Raw genomic sequence first — 13,181 nt, 5'->3', positions numbered from 1 at the left:
CTGTAATCCCAACACTTTGGGCAGCAGAGGTGGGCAGATGCCGAGGTGGGTGGATCACGAGGTCAGAAGATCGAGACCATCCTGGCTAACACTGTGAAACCCCGTCTCTCCTAAAAATACAAACAAATTAGCCAGGTGTGGTGGCGGACACCTGTAGTCCCAGCTACTCGGGAGGCTGAGGGAGGAGAGTGGTGTGAACCTGGGAGGCGGAGCTTGCACTGAGTCGAGATCATGCCACTGAACTCCAGCTTAGGTGACAGAGTGAGACTCTGATTCCGTCTCAAAAAAAAAAAAAAAAAAAAAAAAAAAAAGACAAATCAGTATCTAGGAGCTAGGTGTGCTTATCACTATTGTGGAGTCATTGTTTTTAGACACTTTCGTGGATCAATCTAGGAGATTTTTTTTTGTCAAATAATGAGCTCACATTGACATCTTCAATTCAAATGTACTATTAAAAGATCTTTTCTCATCTTATTTTAAACATGTATCTCTTCTCTCTTAACCAAAAGTTCTAGTTCCTAAAAACATTATTTTATAATTTGCTTTATTTTATAATACTCAAAATAATAACAACCCTACAATATAATATTACCATTATATTACTAATGATAAAACCATTGGAATAGCCGGGCGAGGTGGTGGGCGCCTGTAGTCCCAGCTACTCAGGAGGCTGAGGCAGGAGAATGGCGCAAACCCAGGAGGCAGAGCTTGCAGTGAGCTGAGATCCGGCCACTGCACTCCAGCCTGGGCGACAGAGCGAGACTCCGTCTCAAAAAAAAAAAAAAAAAAAAAAAAAAAAAAAAAAAAAAAAAACCATTGGATAAAATTTAAGATTTACAATTCTTTTTACCCTTTAAATGTATCTCTCTAAACCCACATAGTAAGAACATTGTGTTCAAAAGTCAGTGGGGCCAGGCGCGGTGGCTCATGCTTGTAATCCCAGCACTCTGGGAGGCTGAGGCAAGCAGATCACTCGAGTGAGGTCAGGAGTTCAAGATCAGCCTGTCCAACATGGTGAAACTCTGTCTCTACTAAAAATACAAAAATTAGCCAGGCGTGGTGGTGCACATCTCTAATCCCGGCTACCTGTGAGGCTGCGACAGAATTGCTTGAACCTGGGAGGCAGAGGTTGCAGTGAGCCAAGATCTCACCACTATACTCCAACCCCGACAGACCTCCGCCTCAAACCTCTGCCTCCATTAAAAAAAAAAGTCAGTGGGCAGATTTATTCTAGTTTACCCTTTCCCTGAAGGTGAAATATTTTTAAAATGGCAAGCTTACATAAGACCTCAGTTCCAATCTTTTTGTTTGGGTTTTTTGGTTTTGTTTGAGACAGTCTTGCTGTCACCCAGGCTGGAGTGCAGTGTTGTGATCTCGGCTCACTACAGCCTCGACCTCCCAGGCTCAAGCAATCCTCCCGCCTCAGCCTCCTGAGTAGCTGGGACCACAGGCATGTGCCACCACATGCGGCTATTTTTATTTTTTGTAAAGATGAGGTCTCACTATGTTGCCTAGGCTGATTTCAAACTCCTGAGATCAAGGGATCCTCCCACCTTAGCCTCCCAAAGTGCTGGCATTACTGGGCTTAATGGCACTATGTGGTAAAACCCTTGTGTTACTGAGACTGGCAAAACATGCCACAGTTACCTATTAACAGTTCAAGCTCACTATTCTGGTTTTTAGTACCCTCTAGGGATTTCCCTCACTTCTTATATTCAGCTATACATTCAAAATGATGTATATTATCTTTCATCCCATATTTCTAGGTGTTTTTTTTTTGAGACGGAGTTTTACTCTTGCTGCCCAGGCTGCAGTGCAATGGCATGATCTCAGCTCACGGCAACCTCCACTTCCTGGATTCAAGCAATTCTCCTGCCTCAGCCTCGTAAGTAGCTGGGATTACAGGCATGCGCCACCATGCTCAGCTAATTTCTTTTTTTGTATTTTTAGTAGAGACGGGGCTTCTCCATGTTGGTCAGGTTGGTCTCAAACTCCCGACCTCAGGTAATCTGCCCACCTCGGCCTCCCAAAGTGGTGAGACTACAGGTGTGAGCCACTGCACCCGGCTATTTCTAGGTATTTTATATTTTAAAATGTCTTCAGGTCGGGGGCGCTGAGGCAGGAGAATTGTTTGAACCTGGGAGGCGGAGGTTGCAGTGAGCTGAGATTGCGCCATTGCACTCCAGCCTGGGCGACAGAGGGAGATTCTGTTTCAAGAAATAAAAATAAAAACAAAAATAAAAAAACCATACAAGTGAGAAGGTATACAATCTGTAATTCAACGAAGGCTAATACATTTTTGAGATGAGCAACTTAATATGTATCAATCATAGTAATGATCCCTAAAAAATGGAAGTGTAGGCAAAACTTAACAGACTCCGCCGGGAGTGGTGGCTTAGGCCTGTAATCCCAGCACTTTGGGAGGCCGAGGCAGGTGGATCACGAGGTCAGGAGATTGAGACCATCCTGGCTAACATGGTGAGACGCCCCCTCTATTAAAAATATAAAAACTTAGCCAGGCGTGGTGGCACGTGCCTGTAGCCCCAGCTACATGGGAGGCTGAGGCAGGAGAATCACTTGAACCTGGGAGGCAGAGGTTGCAGTGAGCTGAGATCATGCCACTGCACTCCAGCCTGGGTGACAGAGTGAAACTCCGTCTCATAAAAAACAAAACAAAACAAAACAAAAAAAACCCCATCAAACTTACAGACTCTACGATAAAGGTAAGGTTCTGATAATTTAAAAATACGAGTATGTATAGTACTCAACCACTGTACAGGACTCCATAGTCAACAAATTTTTTAAAAAATAAGACAGAGAGGCCGGGTGTGGTTGCTCATGCCTATAATCCCAGCACTTTGGGAGGCCAAGGCGGGCAGATTGCTTGAGGTCAGGAGTTTGAGACCAGCCTGGCCAACATGGCAAAACCCCGTCTCTACTAAAAATAAAAAAATTAGCCAGGCATGGTGGCACATGCCTGTAGTTCCAGCTACTCAGGAGGCTGGGACATGAGAATCACTTGAACCCAGGAGGCAGAGGCTAAAGGGAGCTGAGATTGCGTCACTGTAGCGACAAAGCAAGACTCTGTCTCAAAAAAAAAAAAAAAAGACAGCACATAAAGCTTTTGTTTTATGTTTTTCTCAATATAGCTTGTTGAGGGTTACATTACTAAAACCACTTGGTTTTCTTTCCAAAAGAATGCTCCTTAGAAGACCTACTTCTGGCCGGGTGTGGTGGCTATCCCAGCACTCTAGGAGGCTGAGGTGGGTGGATTACTTGAGGCCAGGAGTTCGCGACCACCCTGGCCAACATGGAGAACCTTGTCTCCACTACAAATACAAAAATTAGCTGGGCATGGTGGTGCACCCCTGTAATCCTAGCTACACAGGAGGCTGAGGCACGAGAATCACTTGAACCCAGGAGGCGGAGATTGCAGTGAGCTGAGATCATGCCACTGCACTCCAACCTGGGTTGGACTCTGTCTCAAAAAAACCCACAAAAGACCTATTTCTTGTCTTGGCTCTGAAGCCTCCTGGACTTAAGAATGCTCTTCAAGTACTTGGGAAGATCCTATTCAGATTGTTCCTTAAGAAGTGTTGCCAAATGAGATACACTCAGGCATATAAATATTAATAAACTAATTAATACTGAATATCTTCAAGAGAATTTAGAGTTAATATACATGGAGATAGGCAAAGAAAATGTTTGCATTTAATAGGTTCTGTTAATAGGTTCTGTGCAATCAGAACCTATTTATGGCCATCACTCTCTGATATATAGTGGCATTGTTTTATTCTTAAAATTTCACTCTTGGCCAGGCACGGTGGCTCACGCCTGTAGTCCCAGCACTTTGGGAGGCCAAGGTGGGCGGAACACAAGGTCAGGAGATCGAGACCATCCTGGCTAACACGGTGAAACCCCGTCTCTACTAAAAATACAAAAAAAAATCAGCCGGGCGTGGTGGCGGGCGCCTGTAGTCCCAGCTACTCCGGAGGCTGAGGCAGGAGAATGGCGTGAACCCGGGAGGGGGAGCTTGCAGTGAGCCGAGATCGCACCACTGCCCTCCAGCCTGGGTGACAGAGCGAGACTCCTTCTCAAAAAAAGAAAAAAAAAATTTCACTCTCATAATGAGTTTGTGGTAGCCACTAGTCATATTAGTACCTAACTTTTCCTATGACAGTCAAGTTTACTATCCATAGTGACTAGTCTTACCTTCTCTTTCATGTTCTCAAAAGCCCCTCCCTGGGCCAGTACAGTATTGGACTGCAAATCAAAAATGAATCCTGATGAATCTGAAAGAATAAGAAAGGAAAAATATATTCAACATGATTCAAATGTAATCCATCCCTAAGACAGAAGGGCCAAGACTGGCTGCTTTTGTCCCATAAAACAATTAACAGCTTAGTTGCTATTTGGCAAATTCTGTTACATAGATAACTTTAACTGCCTTCTGAATTAAACTTATAATACAAAATTTTAATTTTAATAAAAACTGTCACAGTTTGAGGTAAACACTAAATACATCAACTATATTAGACTGTCCTGTAATCCTTGATATTGTTGTTAATTATCCCACCTTAAGGTCCTCTAAAAATGTTGCAAGTAAATAGCTCCCCATGGTAAAATTTAACCCTAAAGAATCTGAAAATGTGAGTGGGATGGAAGCTTCTGTAGCATTAATAACACAAAGTAATTTCCTCTTCTAGATGGAACCATACGTGTTATGTTTGTAGACTATAAACCCATGAATACATTCATGTGTGTGTCCCTAATATAAAGCTTGATGAAGCAAGGTATCCAAGTTGTAGGTTATAGAAAAACTCAGTTCAATATGATTGATTACAAAAAAAGATTCTGGTTTCTCTGTACTTACAAAGAAAAAGGCTATGTGCAAATTTAATCAGTTTCTTTACCTCTGACTATGTGATCAATAAATTACTTCAGCTTTAATACTCAACAGCTTTGTTTTAACCCAGTAAGATACAATCTCAGGAGATGGTTAGAGTGCTTTTCAAATTCTGATGTGCATACTTACCACCTAGGGAATCTTATGCTAAAATGTAGGTTGTGATTCAGCAGCCTGGCCTGTGGCAGGAGATTTTTACTCCCAGGTGATAACAATATTACTGATCTCTGCACTGTACTTGGAAGTAGCTTAGGAGTTAGAATTTCAACAAGGCAAGTAAAAGGAAAAATGTTGAGAAAAGGGGTAAAAAAAAACCACGGTAATACTCTAGTACACTTTCCAAATTGTTTTGCTGTTATTACAGATATGTTTCAATTAAAGATTCTTTCACGGCTTAATCTTAAACCTTGAATTAATTTAGATTGAACTTTTGTTAATACTGGCCATTTCTAGACTGTTACTCAAATGAAAAAATCAGGTAACACTTATACAAACTCAGTATTTAAGCTTGAGTTTTCTGGATGACTATAAATATGATTAACTCCCAATTATCTTTATTAATTGAAAAGAGATACAGTCTACAAAAACAAAGATCTTATAAAACCAAAGCACTATTTAGAACCTTCTCAGAATTCCTATAGATCAGCTAAATGACATAACTCGAATGTTTTAATGTATCCTCCCTCAAAGAGTAATGAGCAGTGGGATGATACAGAGGACATCAATAATCCACTTATTAGTCAATCAAACCACCAATCTCTTTTAGGGAAAAGAGGGAACATAAAACAGCATTTTGGGTTCTATTACTAGCCTCTTATGCTCATCTAGCTCTGTTTTTTGTTTTGTTTTCTTTTGTTTTCCTTTAACAACATACTAGATGACACAAACTGCAAGGAAGACAAAGGGTAGGCTGGGTATGGTGGTTCACACCTGTAATCCCAACATTTTGGGAGGCCAAGGCAAGTGGATCGCTTGAGCCCAGAAGTTTGAGAGCAGCCTGGGTAATATGGTGAAACCCTGCCTCTACAAAAAGGAAAAAAATTAGCCAGACATGGTGGCACGTTCCTATAGTCCCAGCTAATTCGGAGGCTGAGGTGGGAAGACAGCTGTAGCCTGGGAGGTTGAGGCTGCAATGAGTCGTGAATGCACCACTATACTCCAGCCTGGGTGACAGAGAGAGATCCTGCCTCAAGAAACAAACAAACAAAAACCAAAGGGTAGTTCTGCAAACACTCAATTACTGGCCAAAACAAATTAGTATAATTAGGATTTATCTGGAATACTGTTAGGATAATGATTAAAAATACATAAAGCGGCTATTTCAGTCAGGATCCCAAACAGGAAGCGAATGGCATACTCAAACTGGGCAATCTTAATAGAGTTTAATAACAGGACTATTTTCAAATGTGCTAGCAGAGAGTAGGGAAACCACCCAAGATAGGGCTGTACCTCTTGTTATCGTTTTGCTGGCTTTTAAGCAATGTGCATTGCTAATTGAGACTTGAGTGTGAGGAGGGAGCAGTTACAGGAGCCAAAGACAGAAAGGGCCCTTTTATTTTTGTTTCATCTGGTATACAGAGGGCCAAAGGACACACTCAAGCCCACAGCTACCTGTCAGAGAAAGATTAGAGGAATAAATGTTCCTACCTCACTCTCCTCCCTTCCTCTGAATTTCCTGCCAGTGTTGCCCAATGGCCAGCACTGGCCATTACTTACTTAAACCAGGGGCATAGGAGGCACTGAGATGGTCTATACAGGTCAGGAGGGCACAAATGACAATTTTGCATTTATATTCTATGACACGAGGTCACCAAAAAGAGAAAGCAATAATCTAACATCTTAATTTGTCTACTCACTAGCTGATATTGCCTTTTTAAACTTAAACCAACACCTCAAGTAGATTCAAAACCTTACTTTAATCAACTGGAGCCTAAATGTCTCTTAGTATTATATAGAAAGTAATTTTTAATTCCTATCAGCAATAGTGATTTTTAAACTCTTATTGTTTCATGAAAAGAAAGCTTAAGATTTACCTGATTCTATTGGTAGGAAATAAGGCAGGATTTCATCTTTTTATTAATACCTAGCTGTGATACAAGAGCATGTATTCTATCAGAAATACATTTTTAAGGAAAAAGTGCTGTTAAATATTCTCTAATCTGGCCAGGCGCGGTGGCTCACGCCTGTAATCCCAGCACTATGGGAGGCCGAAACGGGCAGATCATGAGGTCAGGAGATCAAGACCATCCTGGCTAACACGGTGAAACCCCATCTCTACTGAAAATACAAAAAAGTTAGCCGGGCATGGTGGCGGGTGCCTGCAGTCCCAACTACTCAGGAGGCTGAGGCAGGAGAATGGTGTGAACCTGGGAGGCGGGGCTTGCAGTGAGCCGAGATCACGCCACTGCACTCCAGCCTGGGCAACTGAGTGAGACTCCGTCTCAAAAAAAAAAAAAAAAAAAAAAAAATTCTCTCATCCTGGGTGTTCAGGTAAAAAAAAAAAATTCTCAGGCAAGATTCATAAAGAATATGAGGAAGTCTAGGCTGGGTGCAGTGGCTCATACCTGTAATCCCAGCACTTTGGGAGGCTGAGGCAGGTAGATAACTGGAGGTCAGGAGTTCGAGACCAGTGAACAAGGTGAAACCCCATCTCTACTAAAAATACAAAAATTAGCCGGGCATGGTGGCACACACCTGTAATTCCAGCTACCAGGGAGGCTGAAGCAAGAGAACTGCTTCAACCCAGGAGGCAGAGGTTGCAGTGAGCCGAGAATGCGCCACTGCACCCCAACCTGGGCGACAGAGCAAGATTCCACCTCAAAAAAAAAAAAAAAAAAAAAAAAAAGAGGAAGCCTTGAGCTTGAGCTTTGTTATTTATTTCACTCACATCAGGAACCATTTCAGAATTTTTTTTTTGGAATTACTTTTTTTTTTTTTTTTTTTTTGGAGACTGAGTCTCGCTCTGTTGCCCAGGCTGGGAGTACAATGGTGTGATCTCGGCTCACTACAACCTCCACCTCCCAGGTTCAAGCCATTCTCCTGCCTCAGCCTGCTGAGTAGCTGGGATTACAGGCATGCACTACCATGCTCAGCTAATTTTTGTATTTTTAGTAGAGTCAGGGTTTCACCATGTTGGTCAGGCTGGTTGGAATTATTTCAAATAGCACACATTCAGGTATATTTTAGAAAAAGTATGTTATTTACAGTACAAATGACATATTTGTAAATACTACGGGTTTTGTTATTGTTTTTGCTGGCTTCAAAAATTAGGCAAAAGTTGTTTCTAGGCACTGAGAATGACATAGCAATAGCTGAGCCTGATTATTCCATGTATTAAATCAAACTTGAACAGGTGTCTTGACAAGCTTTAAAACACAGTGTCATTCTGCTGTTAGTTTATATTTTAACCTGAAGATCATACTGTACTAAATGTTTTAGAATTTGGTTTAAAGTTCTGATTATATTTATACCCAAGGTACATATTTATTTATTAAAAAAAAAAAAACAGAAAACAACACATGTGGCAAGAATGTGGAAAAATTGGAATTCAGGAGCACTGCTAGTGGAAATGCAAAATGGTACAGCCCCAATAAAAACCACATGTTGGTTCCTTAAAAGATAAAACATAGAACTACCATATGATCCAGCAATTCTGCTTCTTGGTATACATACAAAAGAAACGTCACCAAGGTCTCTAAGAGGTGTTTTGTATATCCACGTACTGCTGCAGGCATTGAGATACACTAGGATGCAACAGTGAACAAGACACATGCCCTCTTAGAGTTTTACAGTCTAGTGCAAGAGACTGGTAAAAAAATGAATAACCATCTCAATATAACAACAATGCGTTGATTTATCAAACTGTATGATACTAAACACATACGTTAGACCTTCACAATAACACTATTGTGGAGTGAAAATTATTAAAAGCTCACCACCTCGGGTCCTATCTAAAGAGGTTTGGCAGAGCTAACATGAACACACAGTAAGGCTCTTAGACGCACTGAAGTGAATTTGATACAATTATTCATGAGCAGATTATTTCTATCATAGAAAACCCTGTGCTTGTGCTCAAATTCTAGGCTGCTCACTACAGAGACAAGTGTAGGTATATTTTAGAAAAAGTATGTTATTTACAGTACAAATGACGTATTTGTAAATACTATGGGTTTTGTTATTGTTTTTGCTGGCTTCAAAAATTAGGCAAAACTTGTTTTTAGGCACTGAGAATGACATAGAAATAGCTGAGCCTGAGGTGGTGGAACCCAAGTCTAAGGATTCTCATGGGGGCTACTGAATTTGTATCCGAATTCAATAACCAAAAACTTAAGAGTTTTGGATTGCTTGTATCTTTCTTTTGTTAACATAATGGCAAATTATTCCCTCTGACAAGCGAGGAGAAAAATGGAATTATAATCCCTCTCAGAATATCTTCTCTTAATCTTATATTGATGAGAAAATCAGTCATGGTACTACTCCTTGTCCAAAGTCACACAGTAAATCCTACTGTAGAATCAAAGTGAGTCCAGGTTTTAGGCTTTACACTAGGGCTGTGTAACTCATCAAATATACTAGTTCTCAAATTGCCATTATTTTAACAGTATCTTGAGATATAGTCTTTCTTCTAAGGATTTCAGATTCTTGCTATAATCTACTGATATGCCTTACACATACATAAAGCACGTTGAGTAACAATATTATTCACATTTTGATGGCAGCAGCCACTCCAGATGGCCTGCTGCTGCCATCACACTGGCTTCAGCAAGGAGGCGCCACTAGGCCACCAGGGATACACACTCAGTGGAGCCTGAAAGTGGGCAGGGATGGGGGTGGGGGTGGGGGAGCAGGAGCCCTACCTCTTCTGAGTTGGGACAGGAACTCCCCAGGTGCCACTGCCAAAACTGGCTGTAGACTCAGACCTCCCACTCCATGAAGCAGGCAAGAGACCCCATCTCCCAGCTGCAGCTGCCCAAACCATAGCTGCACACTCAGGCATCCCTGTACTCTTGAGGCCATCGGAAGGCCTCCCTGCCCTCACAGGCTAGGAAGTGCCTGCTCCTGCTGTCTGGCTTCTCTCTGCTGTCTGCGCCTGCTCCAGTCTCAGCCAAGTTGGCTGAGCCAGGGTGCTATGAATGGCAGCAGGAGACAAGCAGGTTCCTGGGCAGAAGGGAACGGGTCCCTGGTTAGGCCCCACCTTCAGGTCAGGGAGGGCCTTCTGAAGGCTGGGGGCCAGGCTGCTAGTCCAGCATACTCGGGTAGGGACTTGTGGTGCCTTTCCAGGCCCACCCATGGCCACCCACGGACCAACTGGCACACACTTTCTCCCCGCTGAGGTCGACAAAAGTCCCTGGCTCAGCCAGAGCGGGGCAGGGATGGAGAGAGGACGGGGACAACCTGCAGCAGAGAAGAGCCACATTCTCCGCTGAGAGCTGCAGAGACAATGGGACGACCTGCTGACCGAGAGGAACCATCCTCTACAGGGCCTCCTCTCTGCTGAGAGCTGAACACTCTGTAGGAGACGACCTGCCTACAGAGAGGAGGTACCCACTGTGGGTCTCCGCTGAGCTGTTGTAACACTCAATAAAGCTCCTCTTCATCTTGTTCACCTTCCACTTCTTTGCATACGTCATTCTTCCTGGATGCAGGACAAGAACTCAGGCAAAGGCATCACTGGCCACAGAGGTTTCTGGCCAGAAAAGTGACACCCCAAAGATCCCGTAACAATTTCACCATGGCCAAAGAAAGACCAGAAGAGGTAAGATCCAGTGAAATACAGGTAAAGCCCAGAAGTCTAGATAACCCGACAAGTATGATTATTATTTGACATATTTTCTCTAATGGTATCAACTTCCTCCTAAAAAGTAAAAAGTAAACTCAAGAGCAGAGCCTATGTAAGTGCCAACTCTTACAGAAATGGTATCTCATGAACAATTAAATAACCTGAAGTTCTCCTTCAGACTGAAGACAGCCAATACTGGACCATAAAGCAAAGTGACCAATTGCCTGGAACTGCTTTGTCTCAAGCCAAGTTTGAGAATAATCCACATGTAAGTCACCAATAAAATTACAAGTGGAGTTCAGTTTCTTCATGTGCACTAATGGCAAATGTGGGGACCGGGGTTATATTGTACAAATATAAGTGCAAAGAAAAGGAAGTTATTGTCACAAGAATTAGTAGTTAAGGCCTATTGAGAACTTCACAACTAAAGATGTTGGCTGAGTGTGGTGGCTCACACCTGTAATCCCAGCACCTTCGGACGCCAAGATAGGAGTATCACCTGAGGCCAGGAGCTTGAGACCTGCCTGGGCAACACAGCTAGACCCCATTTCTATACAAAATTTTAAAAGTAGCTAGGCATGGTGGCATGCATACTTGGGAGGCTGAGGCAAGAGCATTGCTTGAACCCAGGAGTCTGAGGTTGCAGGGAGCTATGAGTATGCCACTGCACTCCAGCCTGGGCAACAGAGCAAGACCCTGTCTCAAAAATAAAAAAAAATAAAAAAAATAAAAAAGACAAAACCACAAAAACCAAAAACTAAAGATACCACTAACTTTAATTTCCTGGGTGGTAAATCTGTGAACTTACCACTTATTGGAGGAAATATGACTTTTTTTGGGGGGACAGGTCCCCCAAAATCTGGCCATAAACTGGCCCCAAAAACTGGCCATAAATAAAATCTCTGCAGCACTGTGACATGTTCATGATGGCCATAACGCCCACGCTGGAAGGTTGTGGGTTTACGGGAATGAGGGCAAGGAACAACTGGCCTGCCCAGGGCGGAAAACCACTTAAAGGCGTTCTTAAACCACAAACAAGAGCATAAGTGATCTGTGCCTTAAGGACATGCTCCTGCTACAGATAACTAGCCCAACCCATCCCTTTATTTCAGCCCATCCCTTCGTTTCCCATAAGGGATACTTTTAGTTAATCTAATATCTATAGAAACAATGCTAATGACTGGCTTGCTGTTAATAAATACGTGGGTAAATCTGTTCGGGGCTCTCAGCTCTGAAGGCTGTGAGACCCCTGATTTCCCACTTCACACTTCTATATTTCTGTGTGTGTGTCTTTAATTCCTCTAGCACCACTGGGTTAGGGTCTCCCCGACCGAGCTGGTCTCAGCAAGTGGTGTCCATCGTGTGGGCTTGAATCCAGGTCAAAGAGTCGCCAGAGTGACGGTTAAAGAACATGGAACTAGCTGGAGGACACCCGAGTACTCTTAAAGCAAACCCCGTGGTGAGTAAGAAGGGGAGCTCGGAAGCATCAGGGTAACAATGGGACAAGTGTGGGGTATGGTTCGTTCCACCTTGGAACTTTTTCACACTGCCGATGAGGAGGAAGGAGAGCATAATGAAGTAACAGAAGAGGTTACAGAGCAGGTTTGTTTGCCAGCTAAAGCTAAAGCGGCAAAGGAGGGAGAGGTTCATCCTTACCCTTCTGCACCCCCTCATTATTATTTTGAAGAAAAAGACCCTCCAGATCTTTCTTTTCCAGAGGACACTGGGCGAAAAGTAGTTGCCCCAGTGACTGTTTGAGCAGCCCCTCAAGCGATCCCTCTTAGTTCTATTCAGGCAGGAATTCAGCAAGCTAGACGAGAGGGTAATTTAGAAACGGTAATTCCCTGTTAGAATTACACCCCCCAGATCAACAGGGAAATATAGCTACATTTGAGTCATTTCCTTTTAAATTACTCAAATAATTTAAACAAGCTATAAATCAGTATGGACCAGGTTCTCCTTTTGTAATGGGACTGTTAAAGAATGTTGCTGTTTCCAGTCAGATGATTCCTACTGACCGGGATGCTCTTACTCGAGCTTGTCTAACTCCTGCTCAGTTCTTACCATTTAAAACTTGGTGGGCAGATGAAGCTTCCATTCAGGCTGCTCGCAATGCCCAGGCCCAACCTCAAATAAAACTGCAGACCAACTTTTGAGGGTTGGCGGCTGGTTTAGATGCACAAGTAGTCATGCAGGATGATGCCATAGAATAGCTTAGAGGAGTGTGCATTAGAGCTTGGGAAAAAAAATCACTTCATGTGGAGAACAATACCCTTCCTTTAGTGCTATAAAACAGGGACCAAAAGAACCATATGTGGATTTTATAGCTCGGTTACAGGAGTCTCTTAAAAAAGTGATTGCAGGATATAGTGCTGCAGTTATTAGCTTTCAACAATGCTAATCCCAATTGCCAGGCTGTTCTGTGACCTATCGGAGGGAAAGCACATTTAGTTGATTATATCAAGGCCTGTGATGGTATCGGAAGTAATCTGCATA

The 13,181-nt window shown here is 42.8% G+C and overlaps 2 protein-coding genes and 1 long non-coding RNA gene across 7 annotated transcripts in view; 1 reads left to right on the top strand and 2 right to left on the bottom strand.

Annotated features, from left to right (window-relative positions):
* LOC126930835 (tubulin alpha-1A chain) overlaps nt 1-13,181 on the top strand; it is a 421,509-nt gene that overhangs the window by 103,338 nt on the left and 304,990 nt on the right. The gene's annotated exons all lie outside the window — the stretch shown is intronic.
* LOC126930849 (uncharacterized) overlaps nt 1-13,181 on the bottom strand; it is a 252,338-nt gene that overhangs the window by 41,409 nt on the left and 197,748 nt on the right. The gene's annotated exons all lie outside the window — the stretch shown is intronic.
* Nucleotides 1-13,181, bottom strand: part of SPATS2 (spermatogenesis associated serine rich 2) — a 168,827-nt gene that overhangs the window by 41,409 nt on the left and 114,237 nt on the right. For all 3 annotated transcript variants that reach the window (XM_050748356.1, XM_050748354.1, XM_050748355.1), the window contains one exon: nt 4,213-4,292. In XM_050748356.1, coding sequence (XP_050604313.1) covers nt 4,213-4,292 — 80 coding nt within the window. The remainder of the gene's footprint in view (nt 1-4,212; nt 4,293-13,181) is intronic.

This window comes from Macaca thibetana, chromosome 11, assembly GCF_024542745.1.
Source record: "Macaca thibetana thibetana isolate TM-01 chromosome 11, ASM2454274v1, whole genome shotgun sequence".
NCBI classification, from domain to species: Eukaryota; Metazoa; Chordata; class Mammalia; order Primates; family Cercopithecidae; genus Macaca; species Macaca thibetana.
This window is presented reverse-complemented; position numbering and strand designations above follow the sequence as displayed.